Below are 24,201 nucleotides of genomic sequence, written 5' to 3'. Positions count from 1 at the left end.
GCCCCGGGGCGGCGCGGAGCGGCGCGGAGCGGCCCCGCGCTCCGGAACGGGCGGTGCTGCCTGCCCAGCCGTTTCCTGCCCGGGACGCGGCGGAGCGGAGCCGAGCGGAGCGGAGCCGAGCGGAGCGGAGCCGAGCGGAGCCATGACTCACCAGACCGGCATCCACGGTGAGCGGCGCCCGCCGAGCGCTCGTGTCCCCCCGCGCCCCATGCCGGGGGCTGCCCCCGCCGCTCGGCCCCCGCCCCGGGCCGGGCTGCCCCGCTGCGCCCCCCGCCACCGGCACCCCCGGGGCCGCGCCCCGCGCATCCCCGGCCCCGCCGCGGCGAGCTGCGGGCGGTGTCGCGACAGCGGCGGCGATGGGGGCGATAAGATGAAGCTTCCCGAAAGAGCCGGCAGGTTTCCTGCGATTAGCGGGGGAGGGGGACACTGAGGCTCGGAACGTTTGGGTGCCGAGAGGAGGTGCGGGAGGGGGTTCGGGCCGGGGTGCCGCCGGTGCGGGGCTCTCCCGCATCCTTTGTCTGGGCTGATGCTCAGCACCCGCCGCGACGTGCTCGGACAGATGTGTCACGCTCGTCTGCCTGGCCGCAGCCCCGGCCACCGCTCCCTTGCCTACGGGGATGCTCGGCCCCAGCTGCTCCCCAGCCCAGGGGAGCTGCGGAGAGCCCGAGTGAATTCCTGCTTCCCGATTTCTCCGCCCGCTCCCCACAGGACCCAGCCAGCACCCCGACACGGCGGCTTCTGCATTTCTCAGTGTGCTTGGTGCATGACTGACTGTGTGTCCTCACGGTATTTCCCTCCTGCCCCTCGCCTTGCCAGCTCAATTAGCAACATTAATCAGGAGTAGAGGTGCTGCATAATTTATGTAACCGAATCAATATGCGAGCAGGGATGTGAGAGCAGCTGCCCCTGGAGCCCTGCTCTGTGCGGTCGGGTGTGAATCCAGCCCGCAGCGTGTCCCGGGAGGGAGCTGGGACGTTGGCCTCACAGCTCCCTCTGGTCGGCACCTTTGTGCCGGGGTGGGAATTTGTGTCTGCTGGTCCTTCATGGCAAGAGCATCCTTGTTCCTTCAGCATGGTCGAGAACATCCCTCCCCTCCAGTTGCTTCTGGAGGGGCTGTAGCTGAGAAGTGGCCAGCAATGATGCTTAGATGTTTCTCCTGCTTTTGCTCAGGAGAGCTGGTGCTTATGGTTCAGGTTCATTGCTTCTGGCTTTAGCTGAGTTCCTGAAGCTTATGCTCTAATTAAATCTTCCTTGTTTTGTAAAAATAGAACAATAATTTAAAAAGTTAAAAGTGAGCAGGATGGACCCCTGCACCCACCTGAGCTCTGGGTGTGCTGGCCCTGCTCTGCAGAGCTGTCCCTGGGGTTTGGGCAGGCAGGGCCTGCTGCACTGTGTGCCCCCGGAGGCTGCTGCCTGTTGCTCTCTGGCCATGCCTGGCTGCTCCTGTGCTGCTGGTGCTGTCCTTCCTGGCACCCTGCAGCTGCCAGGGAGGGAGATGAGCCAGCTTGGCTCTCTCTGAGAGCACTGACCTTCGCTGACCTTGGTTGCCCACTGCTTGGCAAGCTGTGCCCAGTGCTGGGAGTCACCGTGCGGCACCGTTGCCCGTAGGACGTGACGTGCCCTGTCAGTGGGAAAGGGGAAGGGACTCGACTTCCCCCAAGGAGCTGCAGCGGTGCAGGGTGGGGATGGACCTGATGACTGTCCTGGCAGCAGATTCCTGGGCTGGGGGTGGTGTAAAATCCTCCCTGTGGCTATGGAAAACAGCTTGCGTTGGGTGGTCTCGCTGTCGCAGCATCTTGGACATCTCTGGGTTCTCTCTCCGTGCCCTGTTGCACCGTCTCTCTTCCGGGAAGCTGCTGTTTCCTCTCTGAATGCAAATCTGCCCCTCCAACACCTGTGATGCACAACTGGGGTGCTCCAGGCTTTAAGGGAACCCCCCCCCGAGGTGGATTTGGGATATTTCAGTCTGCCCCACCCCATCAGGGTGATTGAATTATTCTGTTTGCTCAGCAAAGAGCAGATTCCATATCGAATGAGGAACAGCAATCTCACTGCTACTTTCATCCCCTCTGCTGAAGCACTGAGGTCTCTTGTTTGCTAGGAGGAGGGATTATTCACTTCTTCCTGGTTTCTGGGGCCTTGTTTTCTTTGTGTGCACCCAGCATTTTCTGTTTCTTCACTCCCATTTCTCCTGTATTTTCAGGAAGACATCTGCTCCCAGGGGAATTATGATCAGATTCCGCAGCTGGCTCAGGGGAGGTTGCAGACAAGCTGGCAAGGGATTTTGCTTGACACAATGCTAGATCTGTGTAAGGCAGGTTGACGTGGTGGTGGGGAACCCCTGGAGCAGCCCCTGTGGGAGAAACTCCCACATCATCCCAGCTTTTGGGGAGAAACAGGTGGAGGGGAAGCTCTGACAGTGAGAGCTGGGGTGTCAGGGGGTGCAATCAGGCCTGAGCTTTTCATGCAGGGGCAAGAGGCTAATTATTATTTTTTAGGTATCTCAGGCAGCTCTCTTAAAGGTGCTGGCAAGAAAACCAGGCTGCCATGGAGACTGCCAGGCTGGGGAGGCGGTTGGAAGCTCTCAAAGGGTGCTATGGGCTTCCTGGGGCTGAAAACCTGCCTTTTAGCTACAGCTGGGAGGATTCATTGAGTGTTTTTTGCAGTCCCTGTTTTGCTCTGAATGGCATTAGATTGGAACAGCATTTGCTGCCTGAGCTTAGAACTTCGGAAAGGCGATGCTGAACTGGGGCTTTGATGCTGGTGGGAGGTCATCTGCTTTCAGTTGCTTCTGGGATCTCTTTCAAGACCACTGGGTAGAGAGAAAAAAAGTCTCTTAGAGGGTATTTTTTCATCTAGAAAGTAAAGAAATCAAATGCATTTTGTTTCTTCAACCCAAAAATAGTTTGGTGCCTGCTCTTTCTGGGGGAGGTGGTAAGATCTGGGGATAGGGGAGGACCTTTGCTCCCATCCACAGCTCAGCTGCCACTTTACCCCAGGATTTTGCTTTGGGAATGCATCTGGTAGGAGTGGATGTTTGCTTCAGGAGAAGCATAATCATGGTGCACATGGGCAGGAATGCTGTCAGATGGGTAAAAAAAAGCAGTACGGTGGGACCCAGGAGCTGCTGGGTCTGCAAAAGTCTTAGTGGAAAGCAGGCAGCTTCCTGTCTCTTTAGTGAGAAGAAAGAAGGACCTTCTCTGCCCATCCAGCACATCATTAGCCCCTCTCCTCTGGCTGTGCTGGGAGGCAGCACTGGCTCCTGAGGCACCTGGAAGCACAAATTTGGGGGGCACCTTTGGAATGCTGGAGGCACCTCCTAACCAGAGATAAGTCACAAGGTGCCATCAGGAGGAGGAGAAGAGAAGGGATGATTGGTTCATGGTCTCTTTCATCCATGGGGAACACTGGGCACTGGGCTGCTGCAAGGATATTTTTGAGGAGCCAGACCCAATCTCTTTTCTGGGACCACCATGGGCCCAGGTTGATGCCCCTGGGGGTATGGCCCATTTCCAAGTGGAGGGCACGTCAGGATGGCCAGAGCGGCAGCGCCGGTGGAAGACCAGATAAATGCGATGTCAAATCCCTTGACGTGAAGCAGTGGTGGGATAGAGGAAATCCTTTGGAAAGCATGCAGTGAGAGACTAAATGCAGTGAGAGTGTGGCCAGGGTGTGTCCCTGGGTGCCTGCCCCCTCCAGTGCACAAACCAGTGCTCTGCTGGTGGCTTTACTGGGTGGAGAGAAGGAACAGCAACCAGCAGCTTCTGCAGGCAAGGAAGGACCATGTGTGCTGCACCACCACTCTGCCCCAGGATCCAGCTGATGGTGCCTGCAGGGTGAGTGCTGCCTACCCTGGAGCAATGGAAGGGAGGAGTAACTCCAATCCAAGGTGGCAAAATGCAGCCAAGACAGGTCCTGGGCACACATGGAAAATCAGCTGTTGAGAAGCAAACATCTGGTGTCAGGCAGGTGGCTCAAAGTCTCTGAGCAGGATTTGCACTAAGGACCAGGAGCTGTCCATGTGAAATCCTGCAGGAATACAATCTAGCCCCACAGAAAATTGGGAGAAAAGCTTTGCTTGTCTCCTCTCTTGCTTCCTTTTCCCCCTGCCCCACTCCCTTCTTTCTATTTTCTTCTGACATCTGTAGCTTTTTTCCTCAGAAAAGATTCCCTGCAAGGACATATTTATTTATTCCATGGTGAGAAATAAAATCCTCTTACTGCTTAAACTGGCCAACCGTGTCCATCGGCAGAAAACCTCTCTGCAGCAAGTGAGTTGAGCAGGCATTGCGTAAAGGAGTTACACTGGGATAGACTGAAAAGAAGGAATTTTAGCAGCAGCAAAAGCTATTTTGTGCCTGTTGCAGTTGTATCCTTTCCTGGATGCCCAGACCAGGAGCTGGGCAGGGCTGTCTGGGCAAGGAAAGTGTGGGTAATGCAGGTATAACCATGTTTTATTCATCACCATCTTGACTTCTGTCTGGCCAAGCATCCCTGGAACTTGGACAAGTTTTGCCTGGGTTTGTGGCTGGATTTTTGGCTGAGTTTCCCTGCTGCATCCCAGGCACTCTGTGCCCCGGACAGTGAAAGGGAAGCAGCCGCTTGCAGTCGCATCGAGTTGAAGATTATGTCCAGGGAATGAAAGATTGATGGCCGGAGGCTCGGGTTTCCCGTCGGGAGGGCAAGGTGACTTGGTGTATTGAGAGAGGCATCTGTTTCAGGGAGCATGTATTATTGATCTGGGCGCTGCGTGGGGGCCATGGGGAAGGGTCGAACAAGCAAAAACGTGTTGCTGCCCCAACAAGTGGGCGAGAGGCCGGAGGAGGGGATGTGTGGAGGAGACGCTGCGGCTGTCGCCTCCATCCCCATCCCGCGGCGGCGCTTCCCGGGGATTGCGCGGGTGGCTCCGCTGGCACCCGGGCATCCCCAGGGACAGAGTGGCCGTTGCTGTGGCTACGGCTGTCATCACTGCCTCTCTCCCCCTCTGGGCTCCTTGCAGCCCGGCTCTGCTCAGAGAATCTCACCGGGGCTGCAAACAGCAGAAAAAGGCTCAGTCTGGGAAGAGTGTTTGGCAGGGTGGTACCTGCAAGCACCATGGTTCAGCAGCTTAAACAAGAGCGATGCTTCAAGCCCGGCACGGAAATCTCCTGGGGACTGATCCAGGACACATCCCAGCACAGGGCATCCTCTGGCTGCCACCAGCGTGTCTGTCAGGAGGTGCAAGGATCTGGCTGCCCTGCTGCTCCCTGAGCTGGGGGAATTCAGGCTTTGCTCTGCACCTTTTGGTCAGTGCTGCCAGAGGGCAGGCACTGTCCTGCCCTCCTCCCACCAGCTCCAGTTCTCCTCTGGCAGTTTGCCTGTGGGGTCAGGGCCACCTGAAGGCCACTGCTAGCCAGCCATCACCTCCCTGCCGCGCTGTGAGCTGCCCAGCCTGGGTGCTCCGGTGTCATCAGCTGGCTCTGCTCAGCCCTCCATCCCAAATGGGTGGCAGGTGCCACTGGGCTGGGAGGCTGTGTAGGACAAGGGGACCTGGGACATGCTGTTATCAGGCTTGTAAATGCAGGCTGTTTGTGAACAGGGGACAGCTCATCTGCAGCCTACAAACAGGTGGGAGAAGGAGGTGCTGCAGTACTCAGTGGCTGAAGGCGATTTTGGGCTGGGGTGTGTGTGCTCACCAGGTCTGCCATGAGGGTTGACAGCAGGGCTGCCTTGCAGAAAGGCCAGAAGGTTCCTCAGATGCCACTGGGCTCACGCTGCCTCAAAGCAGCAACATCCCGAGCAGCAACATCCATTTTCCAGGGCAGGGATAGAGACATGGTGTCCTTCCCAGGGTTTGGGAACTCTCAGCATGAGAGTTCCCAAACTCCAAGGTGGGTCTTGATGTTCCTGGTTGGAAAACCAGTACAAGCTGTTTGCGATTTTTCTTCTCTTCCCTGGGCTGACCAGCTGCAGCTCCAGCACGCTGTGCTCTCTGGCACAGCTGCTGTGTGTGCTGTGCCTTGCTCCTTGCACGATGCTGAGCCTGGGTGTGCTGTTTGTGCTGTGCCTGCAGCCTTGTCAGCACCAGATAACATGGTCACGCTCTTGTTCGTGCCTTCACAAATGACTTTGCCTGAAGCAGTGTGAAGTGACTAACCTGGACTCAGCTTGTGACCCACCTTTCTCCTCTGGAGCTGCTGGACCCTGCCCTGTCTGGTCCTTTCTCCAGTTATGGTACTTGGCTTCCTATTGAGTTTCATCTATTTCTTTTTTTCCCAGCCCGTTTCTCCAGTCTCCTGAGAGAACGCTGAATTTTTCTCGAGTGCACACTTGCATCTCCTCTAGCTTCCCACCTTACAGCTGCAGGAAGCACTATTGCAGCTGCCAGAAGTGTTCATGGAAATGTGGATAAAGCTGCACCCACCACAGGTGCCCAGGACACCTTGCTCGATCCCACCTCTGATCCTCCCTGAGTGAGTTACCCATGTGGTTTTGTGTCCCTGCCATGGAGGTTCACCACCCCCATGTTCCCAAGCTGGCATCTGACACTTGGAGACACATAGAAGCTGAGCTGAGACCCCTGAAGCCCACAGGTCTCTGGCTCTGCTGGAGGAAGCATGAGGGATCTCATGTATCTTGGCCTCAGCAGATCCACACGGGCTGTAGCCCAGCTTGGATTTGTTTCTGGATTATTTGTTCCAGGATTTTCCAGGAACCCTTGTCTAGAGGGTGAGTTAGATGTGTGGGTCCCTTTCAGTCCTCTGCCCTGTTGCTCCCTCCTCTCCCTTGGTTTTTATGGCTTCCTCACACATGGGTTTTTCAGCTCTTGAGTTGTATCCTGGAGACTTACTGGCAGGGGATGCCATGAGGCACCATCTCCAGGGTGAGGTTTCCTCCAGCTCTTCCTCCAGAGCTGACTGTGGACTTCTCTATTAATATTTCAGGCACGCAAGCCATCTCGTCAAGTCTGCTGTGCCAATTAAGTCGTAATCATGCCGTAATGAAGCAGTGCTGAGCTCGTGCTCAAACCTTCCCTGGTTTATTCCTCTCCCTCCTCATTGGCTCTTGGCTCTGCATTGTGAGAGGCAGAAGGGGACGTTGGAGACACTCTGGTTTTTATCTGAAAGAAAATTGCTTTTAAAAAATCAGCAAAATTAAATCTTGCAAGCCCCCTCTGAGGTTTTTTTTTGAAAGCTTTGCTGCTGTCTCCTCTGGAAATAGTCTCCCTCCTTGGAAGAGGCATTTCCTGTGGTGTGCTCGGCTTCTCTGGCAGCATCCAGGCTTTTTCTCACCCCCTTCAACCCCTCGGTACCTACACAGACCCCAGTGCTTGGCTGTCACTTGTCAGCCCCTCAACTGCCAATCGTCCTGGCTGTTGATCTTCAGGGCACTCCTAGCATTTCCAAGAGGGCTACAGGGTTGCATTTGCCCAGACTCCTGATTTTCCACACCCCCCACCTGCCTTTGGGTTCTGGGAAGGATTAGGTCAGACTGGAGTGATTTGCAAACTGGTTAGTGCTGCAGAACATTGTTATTTCTTTCCTGAAGTTGATGCTGTAGAAACGTCCAAGAGTGATGTTATTCTCTCATAGTTTTGAAGTGTAATAGGAATTGTTGAAACCTGAAGCTTATTAAGAGTTTTGTCTCCTGCATGAGGTTTCTTGGGTGTATAAATGTCTTTTTCTTTTCCTCTTCCGCCTTGTATGTGTGCAATAACCACAGATGCTGCCAGAAGGAAACAGCCACTCTCAACAAGGAAAGGGGCTAAAAATATCAGAATATCCTTGGTTGGGCACAGCAGGAGTGGGCTGAGCTCCCAGCTGGCACTGGGAGAGGGTGAATGTCTGCTCTGGGAACTGGGAGAGCTACATGCCCTGTTGCCGTTGGAGGGAGCATGCTTGTGGTGGGATTACACCAGCAAACCTTCTGTTTGTCCCCTGAAATGCCATTAAGGAGTGACATGCCTTTGCTGGAGTGTCTGTGTGCTCATTCCTGCAGGGTCCTGTCAGGATGGCATCTCTGGGTTTGTATGGGAGCTGCTGCCTGCAGGGAGCCAGCCTGCAGCTCTTCCTCGTGTGTGCCTCTTCTTTCCGTGGGAGGAGAAGCCACGCAGCCCCCTGACCAGGGCAGGCTTTGGGCTGGTGGAGCAGATGCATCGCAGAGGTGTCACTTGTGGGGAACAGGCAGGAGTTTCCTGGGAGCTCCCCAGGGATTCCCCCTCCCTCAGGGCTGGGGGAGCTTTGGCAGTGCCCCAGCCCAGGGTCTGCCTGCAGGGACCGAGGGCCCCACTCAGTGACAGTCGGTGGCCGCTCGGGTCCCTGGTGCGGTGCCGGGTACCATCGAGGCTCCTCCTGGGGCTGTGCCAAGGGTGGTACCCAGGGCTGGAGGGGCTGCAGGGACTGGATATGGCCCTTGAAGGGATGGCTTCCTTTGCCACGTGCCTTAGCTGTGGATGCTCTCGGCTCCAGGTTCCTTCCTGCTGCTGGCACAGCAAAGCACCGGGAATGGAGGGGCTGCTGATGGAGATTCCAAGCACAGATCCTGGTGTGGGCTAAGGGGCATCTGCCCAGGTCTCTAATCTTTGCAACACCAGTTTCTTGAGTACTTCTAACAAGAACAGCAGCTTTTGAAATCACAGGGCTCCCTTTGCTGCATGGCTGCATCTGGGAAAGGGCTTGGGTGGCTTTAGGGGGAGCCAGGCCAGGAGATGATCCTTGTTGGAGGGTTGGCCCCTCGGAGCCACATCTCCTGGGCTTTGCCTTCACATGGAGTGTGTCCTGGGTGGCACGGGGAGCTCTGTGCCACTGATGCTTCCAGGGTGGGCAGATGAAGCCTCTATCCAGTGCACTATCCAGTGCCTCCAGCTGCCTCCTGGTAGGATGCTGAAGATTGGTTGCTGTTGCCTGGTGCTCAGGGAGAGGGGTGAGGAGGAATGCTCCCCGAAACGCTTCCCAAAAGCCTTCTGCAATCCAGCCCTGCCAACTTCAGAGCAAAACCCTGGGGCTGTTGCCTTTCCCTTCCCCACGGGCTCAGCTTCAAACCAGCATGTCCAGTTTGGAGTTGTGCTGGCTCCCAGCCGCTCGGGAGCAGCATCCTGCCGTGTGTCACAAGCCCAGGACATCACAGCCTGTCAGGACATCCTCCAGCCACCCCGGCTATGCCAACCCTGCTGCTCTGTAAAGCGAATCAACTTGTCACTTGAGCTCTCCCTGCCTGCACTGGCCAAGCCATCGTCTAAATTTGGGTGATTATGTTCACCCAGGCCAAGTATCAGGTTCTCTGGATCACATGTGCTCCCAGCTGCTATTTAACTCTGACGCCTCAGGGAGACGTGGCACTTCTCTCCCAGCTTTTTGGGATTTGTGTTATTGTTGTTTTTTATTATAATTTTTTTTGGCACCAGAGATTTAATTAAAATACTTTTAAGTTTTAAATTTCTGTCCTGCCAAGTTGGTCCCCTTTCTGGTCAGTCACTGAGCGACCCAGCACCTGCTTTGATTGCTAAATCTGATCACGATGTTTTTGGTTCTTTCAGCCACCACAGAATTAAGGGACTTTTTTGCCAAAGCCCGAAATGGTTCAGTTCGGCTCATCAAGGTCATCATTGAGGACGGTAAGTCCCATTTATAAGTGCTTTGATTTACGCTCTGTCTGTTCTCTGTTTCCTCTCCTCCTTTCTTCTTCACCACTGCGGTGCCAGCTTGTGTTTTTGTAAACCTCAAGGAAAATGCTCCTGGGCCTTCTGGGCATGTGGCAACCCAGACCTGAAATACAAGCCCAAACTTTGGGTGTGCTGGTGAGGAGCTCCTGGAGCCCCAGGCCAGCTCCAGTGGGGAGCAGTGACTTTGCCAGCAGAGCAATACCAGCCGGGGATCGGTGCTCTGTGGGGGCTTTTGCTGCTGCTGTGTCATATTTTATTATGGGATCTCTGTGACAGGCTGCTGCAGGGACCCTTTGGGCTCATCACCCCCTCTTTGCTGGGGGTGATGCACAGGCATCTTCTTCCTGGGATGTGTCATCCCACAGCTGGCAAGGAGATGCTCAGGGCAGGGGCGTGCTCTGTGGCTCCAGGTCCAGCACAGGGCTGCAGTGGCATCCTGTGAGGAATGCCACACTCTGAGAGCCATCCCATCCCATGGGCTGCCCCTAGCCCAGGATACAGGCTGGCACCAACCTTGCCCCTGTTTGTCCCATGGAGTGGGTCCTTTGGGTGGCCTCTGCATCTGTCAAGCAAGTGAGCAGAGCTGAGCACTGATTGAATGTCCCAGCAGGCAGGGAGCTGCCCTGGTGTAGGTTTTCCATCACCTCAGCCTCATACAATTGCATATGAATGACTTGTTTCTCACGGCAGCAGCAGGGACATTACTGTCCTGCCAAGCTGCTGTCACCACCTCCCCTGGGTGGGCCACCAGTGCAAACACCGAGGTGGATGTTGTTGTAAGGAGCCTGTGGTCATAAGGAGCCCACCTGACCTCTGGAGAGGCCACAACGTCCTGTTCAGAAGAGCAGCGTGACTGGACATGCGTGGGGCACATCAATGGAACTGCAGCAGGGCTCAGCAGTGTTGGCTTTGTCCTTGGCAAGGTCCCCATTGTTGGGGGATGAAACATCCACATTGTTTCTTGGAAGTGTCTTTGACAGCAATTTTGCCTTCTCAGCTTCTTTTGCTTTTCAAAAGTGGGAATCAGGTTTGTGTTAGGATAAGTCATGCCCGTCCTTAAGCCTGGACTTGGGATGCTTAGGGCTTGTGCCACTGGTTTTGGGTTGTGGCTGCTGATGCCAGCGAGGAAGACTTTTTATCACCAATGGAAAACATTTCCCACCATCTCTGCTGTGGCTGAAAGGGATTTTTTAATCTGTCCATTGTCAGCAGCAGGGCCACCACTCTGCTGTCACACAGGGACATCAGCCTGCTGGTACTCAGCAGAGAAGGACCCTTGGGCATTAAGAATGGCCAGGCAGATGTCACAGCCAGACAGATCACCCTGGAAGGGAGGTGTCCAGAACTGCCTGGGGAGGACATGCCAGCTGCCCTGCCTGGACAGAGGACTGGGAGAGGAGCCTCCCTCTCTGTTGGATGGCTTGCAGCACCTTTTGCCCTGTGGAGAATTTGTCTTGGGGCATTTTGGAGCAGACAACAGTGAGTAGAAGGACAGGAAGATGGTGCAAGAAGCCTTATGGCAGATGCTCTGTGTCTGGGCATCTCCAAGACCACCACTGTGGCTGAGTGAGCCTTTGGGAGCAATTTGAGAGGTCGTTTTGCCTTTGGAGAGCTACTGGGAAGAGCTGAGATTGGACGGAGGAGGGAGTAGGGGAGCAGGATGTGCACCAAGACTCAGCAGCAGTTTCCTGGCTTGGGAGCAGCTTGTGCTTCAGCATGTTTTTAGATGATGCTCTGCTCCTCACTGTCAGCAGGATTTCAGACAAGATTGGCTATGTGGACTTCCCTGTTGGATGCATTTCTTTACTCACAGGTGATGGTGTGCACTGAGTTTGGCACATTGGTGCCCACCAGAGCTGCAGACAGGTCTGCCTTGTAGAGGCATTTCAGGGCAAGGCAGGGAGAGCTGGGGGCACCTCGAGGGCCAGAAACGCTCCCAGCTCTGCTTTCCCAGCAGCAGCTCCTGGGACAACCAGAGCCTGATACAGCCAGTGCTGTATAACTCTGCTGAAGGGCATCTGCTCTGAGTTTCCCCTTTCTGACACTTCCCAAGGCAGAAAATTTGTCCCTGAATGGATTGAGCAGAACTGCAAAGAGCTCAGGGGAAAGTTGGAGGCTGCCAGCTCACAGCAGCCCGGCTGGGGTCCGGCTGAGTCACAGCCCGGGAATAGCCTGGGGTGACTCAGCACTGATTGCTTTGTGCCTGAGGTGTTGGTTTGTTTTGCAGACAGAGATACCCTCGAGCTGCCAGTGGGTTTGGCCCCTCGAAATTCCTGCAGTTTCTTCTTTGTAATGCACAAATCCATTCGCAGAGCTTTGTGTTTATTTTAGGAGTACATTGAGGTGTTTATGCTTCCCTTTCTCCAAACAGGTAGTTCTGCAAAAGGTAAAGTGTTGTTCTCTGCTGTCCTTGTTACTGAACCAGAAACTTGTGCCACCCATGCACAAATAACTGGATTGAGTAGTGGTGGCAGGTGCCAGGGCAGGGGAGGGCTGCGCTGCTGTCATAGGGGGTGTCCTGCCTGGGTGGGAAGAAGGGGTGAGTAATTCCTCCCAAACCCTTCATTCCTCAACTATTTTCCTTAAAAGCTTTCCTGTCGTGAGATTTGGAGCTGAATGGGTTGGGAGGGAGAGGGTTGTGCCCCAGCCAAGGGGCTCCCTGGCTCCCAGTGGGCAGCAGGGCTGTGGGCAGAGGTCCTGGCAGGGCACGTGCCTGGCCAAGCATGCCCTCAAGTGCTAATTGCCCAAGGCCCCAAAACATTTTGCTTTGGCACCCCCAGAATTTCCTACATCTTGTTCTGAGTCCTGTAAGCTCCCCCCAGACCTTTCTGCATCTACAAATGGAGTAAAAATACAGGCTGTTTTCCAGCAACCTACACCGCTATCCCCAGCACCACCACTTTTCCACCCAGCCATCCCAAAGCTTGACTTGATCCTTGCCAGGGTGTGGATTCGTGTCTGTAGGATGCCTGCACCAGTGTTTAAATCCCAGCTGAGCAGTGCCCAGCTCACAGGGCTCCCAGTCCCGCTGCCACTTGTGTAGCAGCTGAAAATAATACCTTGAGGTGTGTTGCTTCCAGAGGCTGAGCCTCTCCTGGCAGCATGGTCCCCCTCCAGGCTGGGGACTGTGGGACATCCCTGCTGCCCACAGACATGGGCTTTGGGTATCAGCTCTGATTTTGACCCCTGTGAGGTTACAGGGAATCCAGTGAGAGCAGCTTTGGCTCATCATCCTGGATTTTGCTGAGACCATTACTTTTATCAGCATCCAAAATGTTGGTGATTCTCTGTGTCCCTGGTGAGGTGTTCTAGTGACCCTAAGGCTTGTCCAGGTGGGATGGGGGAGGTCTTGTGTTCCCCTGTGGGTGAGGAGGGATGGGTGGGGAGTGCAGAGCTGGAGGGAGCAGAATGGAAGGAAGCCACAGGTGGTCACCAGAGAGGAGACTTTGCTGGTGAGAAACACAGGAGGGGAAGAGATGGTTGAGAGGAGGCTGGCAGAAAACCAGCCCTCCACAGCAGCCACAGCCCCATGGTCTCTCCTGGTGGGAATGTACACTCCTGCATGTGACTCGAGGTCATAATTTGTTCTTCTGCAGTACAGCATCACTGATGGTGCTGGAGCTGCAATGAACTGCAATGAAGTGAGCCGCCACCTGGTCCTGCAAGATGAAGCTTGCTTTGGTCTAACACCACCTTTCCTGTCTTCTCCTTGCAGAGCAGCTCGTGCTGGGAGCCCACAAAGAGCTGTCCCGGCGCTGGGACGCTGACTATGACACCTTGGTGCTGCCCTTGCTGGACGAGCAGCAGCCCTGCTACGTCCTGTACCGCCTGGACAGCCAGAACGCCCAGGGCTACGAGTGGCTCTTCATCTCCTGGTCCCCCGACAGCTCCCCGGTGAGCTGCAGGCCCTGGCACCCAGCCTGGGGACAGGGACGTGCAGGGGGAGGTGCAGGGGGGAGGAAGTGCTGGCCAAGGGGACTTTGCCCTGGTGCTGAGGAGGAGCGTTCACACTCTGCTCGTGGTTGAGAAATGGAGACTGCTGTGGGGATGGGGCATTTTTTAAGGCACAAAGAGATACACTGGGACTGTGTCCCTGTCCCATTTCAGTGCTAGGTGAGGAGGTGGAGGAGCTGGGATGTAGAGGGGGGAGTGGTGTGGACCTTGAGGCCAGGATGGACACATCCCACCACGGCTCTGGCCATTGCTGGGAAGAGCTGGCACTGACATTGATTTGCCTCCCTGGCCAGCCTGGCCCTGCTCTGCTTGAGGCTGATGCAGAGTGGCTGCCAGCCCTTCTCCAAAGTCAGCTGCTGGAGAGTGACACAAAAGGGCTGGTTGGATGGGAAGCGGGTTTGGAGGATATCAGTGGTACAGCTTGGAAAATGCCATCCTGTTGAGCACATCAGCTGAAGTTTACTGATGTGTTAACACATGTGCTTGTCTTCTATATACATATTTGTCTGTGTATATATATGTATATGTGTGTTTATATATTCCTATGTATTTATTTGTTATATATTTATTGTAATCTATAAGCTAGATAGATTTACTGCCACATTAATATGTGCACTGGTCACATATATAAAGATATGTATACAAGTGATATATATGTAATTTTATATGCATGTGCGTATTTGTGCATGTGTACATGTACATATACACGTGTATATATAATTATATATATTTTAAATATGTATATCTTTCAACAAACCACAGAGGCTCTTACTGCAGAAGCACAGTGGGCCCAGGAGCACTTGCCAAAGCTCTTCCCTGCATTTTGCAGAATGATGCAACAGAAGTGCCAAAGGCAAAAGTCACTTTTAAGTGAGTCTGTGGTATTTGTGCCTCCTCTAACTCAAGTGCTGGTGGGAAATGGTGCTCTGGAGCTCAGGGACTGGAAAGCAAAGCATGGAATAAACTGTTGGATTGTGGGCAGCTCTTGGCAAGGCTGCAGCCCCAGAAATAGTGCTGGTAGGTTTTCCCAGCTGATCCCTACCTAGGGATGCTGCCATTAAAAATCAGACTGAGCTAGAAAATTGGCGGGTGCTCCCAGGAGAGGCTGAGGTGTGTGGAGCCTGTGGGGGGTGGTGGCTGTGACCTCTGGGCCCCCCTCTGGTGCCCCTGTGTGACAGCACTGCCACCCCTGTCCTGGCAGGTCCGGCTGAAGATGCTGTACGCTGCCACCAGAGCCACTGTGAAGAAGGAGTTTGGCGGGGGGCACATAAAGGACGAGATGTTTGGCACAGTGAAGGTACCGTGGTGGGTCCTGAGCAGCCTTTGGGTCTGACCCTGAGCTTCAGAGCCTGCCTGGAGCTCGGTGTATGGGTGGTGGATGTGGGATGCTGGTGTTTGCTGAGGAGACAGCAGGGTGTTGGTCCTCCACACTGCTCCCTGCATGGCTTTCTCCTGCCTGCATGGCTGTGGTCTGTGATGGAGAGCGTGGAGGAGGTGGGAGGGAGCCTGCAAGATGTGGAGCTTTACACTGAATGGCAGAAGAAGTGCCAGGTGGTGGCAGTGTCACTCCAGCAGCGGGAGCTGCCTCCACGCCGGGGTTGTCCGCTGCCTTGCGTGGAGGTTTCTCCTCCTTTCATGGGAGAGGGAGCTGCACAGCCAGGGCCTCCTGGACATCAGTCCTGCTGGGGCCTCTGGTACTGGTGGAAGCCAGGGAGCATTCCTGGTCTTCTCCAAGGTCCCTCTGCTGCTCCCGGGCCATGGGCTCTGCCTTTCCCTCTCACTTCCATGCTCATGAAACAGCCAGAGGAGCCCACTGCCACAGCCATGGGTGACTGGGGAGGGGCAGGGTGGTCAGAACACACAAATGAGTGTGGGATTTGCATGGAGGAATCTGAGAGCCTTCAGGTTGGTCCTCCTGGTCAGGAGGGAGCCCGAGGCTCTCTGGGTTGCTCAGACTCAGCTCAAGGCTGGGGGCACACCCAACCCTGCAGCGATGACCACCCGTGACACTTGCCCTGTGCCTCTGTCTGCAGGAGGACGTGTCCCTGAGTGGTTACCAGAAGCACGTGTCCTCCTGCTCTGCCCCCGCCCCGCTGACCGCAGCCGAGCAGGAGCTGCAGCAGATCCGCATCAACGAGGTGGGTGTCCAGCAGGGCTGGCTGTCCAGCAGGGCTGGCTGTCCAGCAGGATGTCCAGCAGGGTGTCCAGCAGGGTGTCCAGCAGAGCTGGCTGTCCAGCAGGGTGTCCAGCAGGGTGTCCAGCAGGGCTGGCTGTCCAGCAGGATGTCCAGCAGGGTGTCCAGCAGGGCTGGCTGTCCAGCAGGGCTGGCTGTCCAGCAGGATGTCCAGCAGGGTGTCCAGCAGGGCTGGCTGTCCAGCAGGGCTGGGTGTCCAGCAGGGCTGGCTGTCCAGCAGGGTGTCCAGCAGGGTGTTCGGCAGAGCTGGCTGTCCAGCAGGGCTGGCTGTCCAGCAGGGTGTGCAGCAGGGCTGGCTGTCCAGCAGAGCTGGCTGTCCAGCAGGCTGTCCAGCAGGGCTGGGTGTCCTGCAGGGTGTCCAGCAGGGTGTCCAGCAGGGCTGGGTGTCCAGCAGGGCTGGCTGTCCTGCAGGGTGTCCAGCAGGGTGTTCAGCAGGGCTGGCTGTCCTGCAGGGTGTCCAGCAGGGTGTCCAGCAGAGCTGGCTGTCCTGCAGGGTGTCCAGCAGGCTGTCCAGCAGGGCTGGGTGTCCAGCAGGGCTGGCTGTCCTGCAGGGTGTCCAGCAGGGTGTTCAGCAGGGCTGGCTGTCCTGCAGGGTGTCCAGCAGGGTGTTCAGCAGGGCTGGCTGTCCTGCAGGGTGTCCAGCAGGCTGTCCAGCAGGGCTGGCTGTCCAGCAGGGCTGGCTGTCCAGCAGAGCTGGCTGTCCAGCAGGGTGTGCAGCAGGGCTGGCTGTCCAGCAGGGCTGGGTGTCTGACAGCCCTGGGAGAGGAGCCTGAGGCCCTCTGGGCACAAAGGATGCAGGGAGTGAGCATTCAGCTGAAAGGGATGGCTCATTTTTACTTCACTCTCTGCTGTTTAAACCATTTCTGTCCTTCTCAAGGTGGATGAACACCCTCACAGTCAAATTGGTAGCATAAAGAGGAATTTACACTACTCTTTTTTTCCCCTTGGTTGGACATGAGCTCAGGACTGTATTTTGCTGGCAGTCAAAAGATGGTCTGGGGCTGAAAGCAGGTCTCTAACCTGGAGGAAAACCCAGAGCTGAGTTTGAAGATATTCAGGCTTATCTTTGGACTGCAGCAGCCTCCTCTCCCATACACTTCCTTTATGTCTATAAATACGAGGGATGCTGTCCCAAGAAATACAGATCTTAGCCTGTAGTTGGGGGCTTATGTGCTGGAAAGGATGTGGAAGTGGCACAGGGTAGGGCTGGGGGCACACAAGGCTGTGTGCCCATTGTTCCCTGCTGGCCTTTCGCAGCCTCTGTGCTGCTGTGGCACACTGAGGCAGAAGAGGGGGTGTGCTCACTGTGTGGGGAGACCACTTGGAAGCAGTACTTTGTTTTGGGATGGGGGAATTTCCCTTAGATGCATGGAAAGCTTTCCTCTCTAGAGGAGAATCCCTCTCTTCTGCCTGTGCTGGGGCTGTGCCTCTCATGGATGGATCAGGATGTGTGGGAGATGTGAAGCCAATCAGCCTCATGGCATTAATTAACAGTATAGATGAGGCAGGAAGTTTCTTCCTGTCCAAGCAGGTCTGGGGGTGATTTCCACCTGCCAGAGCAGGTCTGCAGGTGGCAAAGTTGAGGGACATTTGGGAGATGCCTCCAAGGGGTGGTCTCCACCAGGTGGGTCTTAGGGGCATTATCCCAGCTCCCATCCTGGAGGGCCTGGGCAGAATTTGTTCTGGAGCATCCAAGGAGATGCCCATGTTTGGAGAAGAGAGAGGTGCTGATGGTGACTGTGTGGTTTCTTTGGCACCTTGGGACACCTGGACTTGATGATTCTTGAGGGTCCCTTTTGACTCAGCTGATTCTGTGATCTGCCATCACCTTGCCTGGCCTGTGCTGCAGGATTAAGTAGTTTTGGGGGGGCTGCTGGGCAGTGTCTTACAGGGCTGTATGGCCCAGGTAAGTGCTGCTTGTGATGCTCGTTGATCTGCCTCATTCTCCTTCCCTCCCAGCCTTGCCTTTGTGAGATGCAGCTCCTGGATAGAGGTGCTGCTAGTGTCTGCTTTGGTGGGGGTTATTTTAAGGGTGCATGGTCCCCTGTGTCAGCCTGGGCCACAGGGAGGAGTCACTGACATTAAGAAAGAGATGAAGATGAATATATTTTTGCCTGTGGATTTATAGGTGGGAAGCAGCCAAGTGCTGGGTGTGCTAAGGGGTCTCTGTGTTGGTGTTACAGCTTGGTACAGTGATGCTTGCAGCTTTCTTCATTACCTGCAGCTTGCAGGGTTCCTTGTGCACAGGCTCTGGGACCTGGAGTGTGCTTGCACGTGACTGTTGAGTTTGGAGGAGCAGATCCGTGCGTGGGAATGAGTGGTGAGGGCCAGCACTGGCCTGGGAATTGGCCATGGGGCAAGCCCTGACCTCAGCACTTCTGTGGGTCTGCCCAGGCCCATGCAGGGTACAGGACCCTGTGCATCCCCTTGTGTTCAACCAATCCATTAGGATTTCAGAAGAGGCACAAGGGTTTATTTAAAAGCCACCAGCCCTCAAGTGCTTTGCTGTGCCCCTCGCCTGGAGCTGCTGCTGGGCCCCACTGGCCTCCCCTCCCACTCTGTTGACTCACAACCTTCCAAGACACTGGCCAGACTTGCAGCCTTCACCCCACACATGGCTGTGTTTGTGGTCAGGCAGAAACTGCCTGGGGTCCTCCCCAGCCACCAGAAGAGTGTGGAGAGGGGATGGGAAGAGAAGGGCAGGATAGCCCAAAGGGGCAGGTGAGGGCTGCAGGCCAGCAGAGTGGCCTTTGACACCGAGCAAGGAGGGACTCAGGTTTGCACATCCCCCAGGGAGCTGCCCAGCCTTTGGCAAAGCAGCTGTAAGGCTGGGTTTTGAGGACTGGATGGACAGAGGTGATGTTGTGGTTAACCTCTTTTTGATAGCTGGGTGGGAGCTCATGGAAATTTGCCACCTGCTATATATATATATGTGTTTTTAATAGCTGGAAAATGCCAGCTTTACTGAGCTGATAGTTGTCAGCAGACCGTGGGCTAAGAAACAGCTTTGAATTTGGCATTGAGCTCAACACCCACGCCTGAGGAGTCTTTGTAGAAGTGTTGCAGGTTCAGAAATATGGGTGGAGGGGGAGCTGGGCATATCCCATTGGCAGGCCCGTGGGGCAGAGGAAGGCAGCCTTGGAGCTGGGGGAGGAGGCAGGAGAATTGAGAAGAAACAAAGGTGGAGGTGCCATTGCAGTGGGTAAGGGGGTGTCCTTCACAGCTGCCCCGCAGTGTTGGTGGTGCTTCACCAGAACCCTCCCATGAGGAATTTGCCATTAGACAGAGAAATGCTCCTCAGGCAGGGTCAGCAGCACGCCAGGAGGGAGGAAAGAGGAGGAGAAAATCTAACCTAAAGAAAAGGAGATAAAATAACTTCCCAGGCAAGCCTGCTGCTGGCAAGGTTGGGAGGCTGGGATGCAGCACACGCTCAGCTGTCCCATGCACTACTCCCAGGCTGTGCCCTGGTGAGTGCTCAGGCAGACAGTTTTTAATGTTTCTGAAAAGGGAAGGAGTAGAAAATGCCGAGGTATATGGGGGAGTTGATGTTGCTGGGACAAATTTCCATCTCCTGGTGTTTTTGGACTTCGGTGTGCTTTGTGTCAGAGCTAAGGTCTCTACAGTCCCACTGTAACTCCCCTGGTCTTCTTGCATTTATGGAACAGAAAGCTGGGATGCTGGAGGTGTTGGCAGTGGTAATGTCCTTGTGCTGCACCTCTCCACAGGGTGGGACCAGGTGAACTTGTGTGTGTCCTGAATCCCTGGGTGCTTGCCCTCAGGCCCTTGCTGGTGCCATGGCACCCTGGGGGATGGCAGGACAGCACAGCTGGAGGTCAGCTGGACTTGGCGTCCACCTGAGCAATTATTTCCCTTTCCTGAGAGCTGCACATCAACACCCTGCTCATCCTCCAGGATGCTTGGCATGGATAGAGGCCTGAGCATTTTTTTTCCTCATAAACATTCCATATATGCTCCTTAATGGAGGATAGCCCAAAAGCTATTGCTGCAAGTGCTGGAACTCCTCCAGACCCTGCGTTGGGGTCACCCTGACTGGGGAGCTAGGAGGAGATGAGGCAGGGATGGGCTCTGCACAGGGATGTTGGTGGAGACCCTGCATACCCAGGCTCGGAGCTGCCCAGGCTCTCTCTCCCGCTCCTCCCCAGCACTGGCATCTCCTGTGTCGTTTTTTGCTGCTCTCCCTGCTCACATTGCTGGATCAGCCTTCCCTGTGCTCCAGCAGAGGTGGTGCAGCTCCCTCCTCCTGGCACATCCGTGTGTCCCCCTCCCCTTCTGCTCTCACACGACCTCCGTGCGCCGGGTGCCATTGACAGTGTGTCTCCTCTCCCCACGCTCGCAGGATTCCTGCTCCCAAGACTCGAGCACTGAGATGGTAGGCTGCTCTGCCTGCTTGATGCCCGGTTTTTCCTTCTCCTGGCAGTGTTTTCCTGCATGCTCTGCTCCGGGCATCTGGCTCCATCATCTCCCCAGGGTGTGGGTGCTGCGTGGGGCTGCTGTAACAAAGGGCAGCCTAAACGATACCCACTTTGGTGCTGCCGAGTGGTTTTGAGATGTCAGCTCAAACTCTTGTGTTTCTCTTGGCATGCCTTGACTTCTCTTCCTTTTCTCTATCAGGGGGAGGGAAATGAAGAAAGAAAAAAAACCATAAAGGTTGGACTCTATCCAAAATCCCCAAAATCGATCCCAAAGGAAAGAGACCCACGCTCACTGCAGAGTATTTGGGATGTGTTGCTGGAGGGTTTCCTTGGGAGGGGGTCTTGAGGTGGGAGGGGCTCCTCTGCCACCGGGGTGACACCGTCTCCCTGTATTCTGTGGCAGATGGTGGGGGGCTGTTGCTGCTGCCCATCGCTGGTAGAGTACCCCGACCCCGAGGAGGTATGGTGTGCCCGCCGCGTGTGCCCTTCTCCCCCTGGCCCCATCAGGGACCCCTGCTGTGGCTGGATGGAGGCACCTGGAGCGATTTGATGTCTCTGCCATCTCTTTCTCTCCCCTCTTTGAAGTGGGGTTTGTTCTCCTGGACTAGGGGGTTTGCTCAGGATATGGCTGGCAGCCTCTACCTTGTAGGGGTTGTGGGGGAAACAGCGGCTGGGATCTTTCTGAGCTGTGGATCTCCAATCCCCAGCTCCGTCTTTGGAGGGGATGTCTGTCTGCTGCAGTTAAACCCACTGGGGAGGGGGGATGCCCAGCTGAGTGCTGTGATTTCAGGCCTTCCCCTGTCACCCACAGGTTGCAGTCAGAGATGATCGGAGAGGAGATGTGCCAGTGCTGGTCACAGCATCCCTGCCAGGGATTCACTGGGAAACATTGGTTTTGAGCTGGTCTTTGCTGAGAGTGAAGCAGGAGGTGTGGGGGTGCATGGCTGGGGCCGGGTGATGTCCTGGAGAGGTGGGATGGTGACAAGCACCACCATCCTGAGCCTGGCTGACTCCAGTGGTTTAGTGCTGTGATCCCTGTGTGACAGGTGTCAGACACCTCCTTGGATGAGAAGCCTTTAGCTGCAGAGACAGCTGGTTTTCCTGTTCCTCCCTTCCCCACCCTTTGCCACTGTGCCCTGACGCTCGAGGTGGTCTCCATCCCCAGGTGAAGACGGAGATCAGCGTGGAGAGCAAGCACCAGACGCTGCAGGGCCTGGCCTTCCCCCTGCAGCTGGATGCCCAGCAAGCCATCCAGGCTCTCAAGCAGAAAAAAATCAACTACATCCAGCTGGTAGGTCCCTCACATGGCTTCTCTGTGCCCCACTCCCCACATCCTGCTGCTGTCTCTCACTCCCATCTGCTCCCTGTCCCCTCTGTCCATCAGAAGCTGGATCTGGAGCGGGAGACCATCGACCTGGTGCACACGAGCCCCACAGAGATCACTGACCTGCCCAAGAGGATCCCCCAGGACTCTGCTCGCTACCATTTCTTCCTGTACAAGCACTCACACGAGGGAGATTACCTGGAGTCTGTTGGTGAGAGCCTCAGCACTGGGAAAGGCCAGTTTGAGCCTGTGCCAATCCCTGTTTTCCCTGGACCATTGGTTACATGGGGAGCAAGCAGGGATGGGGAATAGGGATGGTGCATCAGGGAGCCTTGAGTCAGTTCCCTCCTGTGGTGGGTGCTGGCAAACCCTTTGGTGCCATGTGCAGGGCAGGTCTCTGGGTGCTGCCCCAGAACTCTTGGTGGTGGGTGGTTTGGTTCCCTCTGGTGTTGCAGGAGTACCAGGGGAGATTTGGGAGGGGTGATGGATGGGATGGCTCACCCTCTGTTGCAGGATGTTATCTGGGACTCTGGGCTGGAAAAGCCATGAGCAGGGTGGGATGCAGCCGGTGCTCCCTGGCCGTGGGCCCGGGCAGTGCCACAAGCCCTGCTCTGTTTTTGCAGTCTTTATCTACTCCATGCCCGGGTACAAGTGCAGCATCAAGGAGCGCATGCTCTACTCCAGCTGCAAGAGCCGGTTGCTGGACACTGTGGAGCAGGAGTTTTGCTTGGAGATAGCCAAGAAGGTGAGAGTGAGCCCCCCCAGAGGTGATGGAGCTGGACACTGCCAGGGGCTGTGCTGCAGCCTTGGTCCAGCCCCTCTGGTGGGCTCGGGGGGCAGTTGGGTACCCCAAAGGTGGGTGTCAAATCCCAAGGGAGCTGCTGAGCCCCCGTCTCCCGTTGCCGGGCGCAGATCGAGATCGACGACGGAGCGGAGCTGACGGCGGAGTTCCTGTATGAGGAGGTGCACCCCAAGCAGCACGCCTTCAAGCAGGCCTTCGCCAAGCCCAAGGGCCCCGTGGGCAAGCGGGGACAGAAGCGGCTGATCAAGGGGCCAGGCGAGAACGGCGAGGACAGTTAGATCCCGCGGGGCCGGCGGTGAACGGACACCATCCCTGCGGCGCGTCCCGCCTTCCTCTCCGCTGACCTGGGGATCTTTCCCTCCATCTCAGCCTTTTTTTTTTGTTTTTTAACCTTTTTTTTTCCTGTTTCATTCCTTTTTTAAACATCTGGATGACTTGTTGCACCCGGGGGCAGAGCGGTGGGGAGGGTTCAGGGTTGTCGCTGGTTCTTTTCTTCCTGTCCTTGTGCAAGCCCTGGGTCTGTGGGGGGAGGACGGGAGCAGCAGAGCCATGTCCCCAGCCTTGCTCCTGTCCCCCTCAGGGTCACAGCCACTGCTTTCGGTGTCCCCTGGGTGACTAAGGACACACTCACCTGAAAGCTGCTCTATGCAAAGGGAAGGGGGTTGGGGATTCCTGTTTGAAAAGAGAAAATGCTTCTTTCCCTGACCCCCAGCCTCCAGACTTTGTTCCCCTGTCCCACTCTTGGTGTGCACAGCCCCTCTGCCCCAGGCTGGAGTGATCCTGCACCCCCTCAGGGTGCGGGCAGGACCCCTGTGGGGTGGGCTTTGCTTCCTGTGGGATGGGAGCTTCTCCCTGCAGAGAGCCAGGCAGCAGGAGGTGGAAGTTCCCCACTGAGTCCTGAGCTCAGCCTGGACCTGGAGAAAGGTGACTCTGCCTTTGGGTGATGTTTGCATCCCCTTTTTGAACTGCCCCAGTAAGGTTTTCCCCCTCAGAAGGAGCTGTTACAGCCCTGACTCAGCCCTATCCCCGTTTAGGAAGGGAGCTGAGGGGTTCCTGAGCCCTGGTCCCCCATCTCCATTCCCCAGCCCCCACCATTACCTTACCCCCAGGTCCTCAGCTGGGTCTCTGGGCAGGGGCAGCCCCGTGTCTCAATAATCACATGGGCTACTCCAAATCCTTGTGTGGGGGAGCATGACAGACCCTGTGTGCCCCTGGGGATGTCCCCAACCACCAAGGGCCATCATCAGCTCCACAGTCCGAGCTTGGCACTGTGCTTTGGGCTGCACTGGGGCTTGAGGGGAGAGCACCTTGCTGCTGGGTACCAGCGGGGGCTCGAGAGCCACCTGCCTCCCTGAGAGGATGGAAAAGGGGTCAGTGAAACCTGCCCTCTGCTTTCCAGCTGTGGCAGTGAGCATCCAGATGTTGCCTCGGCGCAGTCAGGGGGTTGAAGCTGGGAGGAGCAGAGCACACTGTACTGAACGCTGTATTTTCTAAAGAATAAAGTATTTTTAAAACAGTCTGATGCTCTTTGGAGATCACCTGGGTTCCCTACGTTTGGGCATTTAGCAGCTGTGGGCTCTGGAGCTGCAAAGCAAGTTGCTTGGACATCATGAGCTGGGAGCCAGTAATTCTCACAAGCTGCCTGCCCTGGCTGAGTGCAGCCCTCACCACCTTGAAGGACATCCACACTTCAGTCCAGAGGTCTGGCACAACCACACTGCCTGGCAGAGATTTTTACACTGAGCCACTCCAGCAATGCCCAGAGCACGAGCTGGCTACAGGAGGCAGCATCCCTGCTCAGCCCAGCTTTCCTTATTTTAATGGCTGGTGATTTTGCAAGGTTGTGAAGATGCT

The 24,201-nt window shown here is 55.8% G+C and overlaps 1 protein-coding gene across 1 annotated transcript; it reads left to right on the top strand.

Annotated features, from left to right (window-relative positions):
* Window positions 1–20: 20 nt before the first annotated feature.
* Window positions 21–23,864, top strand: TWF2 (twinfilin actin binding protein 2). The gene is made up of 9 exons (XM_068201734.1): window positions 21–167; window positions 9,515–9,592; window positions 13,356–13,534; window positions 14,796–14,891; window positions 15,628–15,732; window positions 21,387–21,512; window positions 21,606–21,756; window positions 22,169–22,290; window positions 22,458–23,864. The coding sequence occupies exons 1-9, from the start codon at window positions 143–145 to the stop codon at window positions 22,623–22,625; spliced, it is 1,050 nt and encodes a 349-aa protein (XP_068057835.1). The 5' UTR covers window positions 21–142; the 3' UTR covers window positions 22,626–23,864.
* The last annotated feature ends 337 nt before the right edge of the window (window positions 23,865–24,201 follow it).

This window comes from Anomalospiza imberbis, chromosome 11, assembly GCF_031753505.1.
Source record: "Anomalospiza imberbis isolate Cuckoo-Finch-1a 21T00152 chromosome 11, ASM3175350v1, whole genome shotgun sequence".
NCBI classification, from domain to species: Eukaryota; Metazoa; Chordata; class Aves; order Passeriformes; family Viduidae; genus Anomalospiza; species Anomalospiza imberbis.
This window is presented reverse-complemented; position numbering and strand designations above follow the sequence as displayed.

Coding starts and splice junctions, on each gene's coding strand:
- TWF2 (XM_068201734.1), top strand. CDS start 143: ATGACTCACCAGACCGGCATCCACG. Junction 168..9,514: donor TCACCAGACCGGCATCCACG/GTGAGCGGCGCC, acceptor TGGTTCTTTCAG/CCACCACAGAATTAAGGGAC. Junction 22,291..22,457: donor GCTTGGAGATAGCCAAGAAG/GTGAGAGTGAGC, acceptor TGCCGGGCGCAG/ATCGAGATCGACGACGGAGC.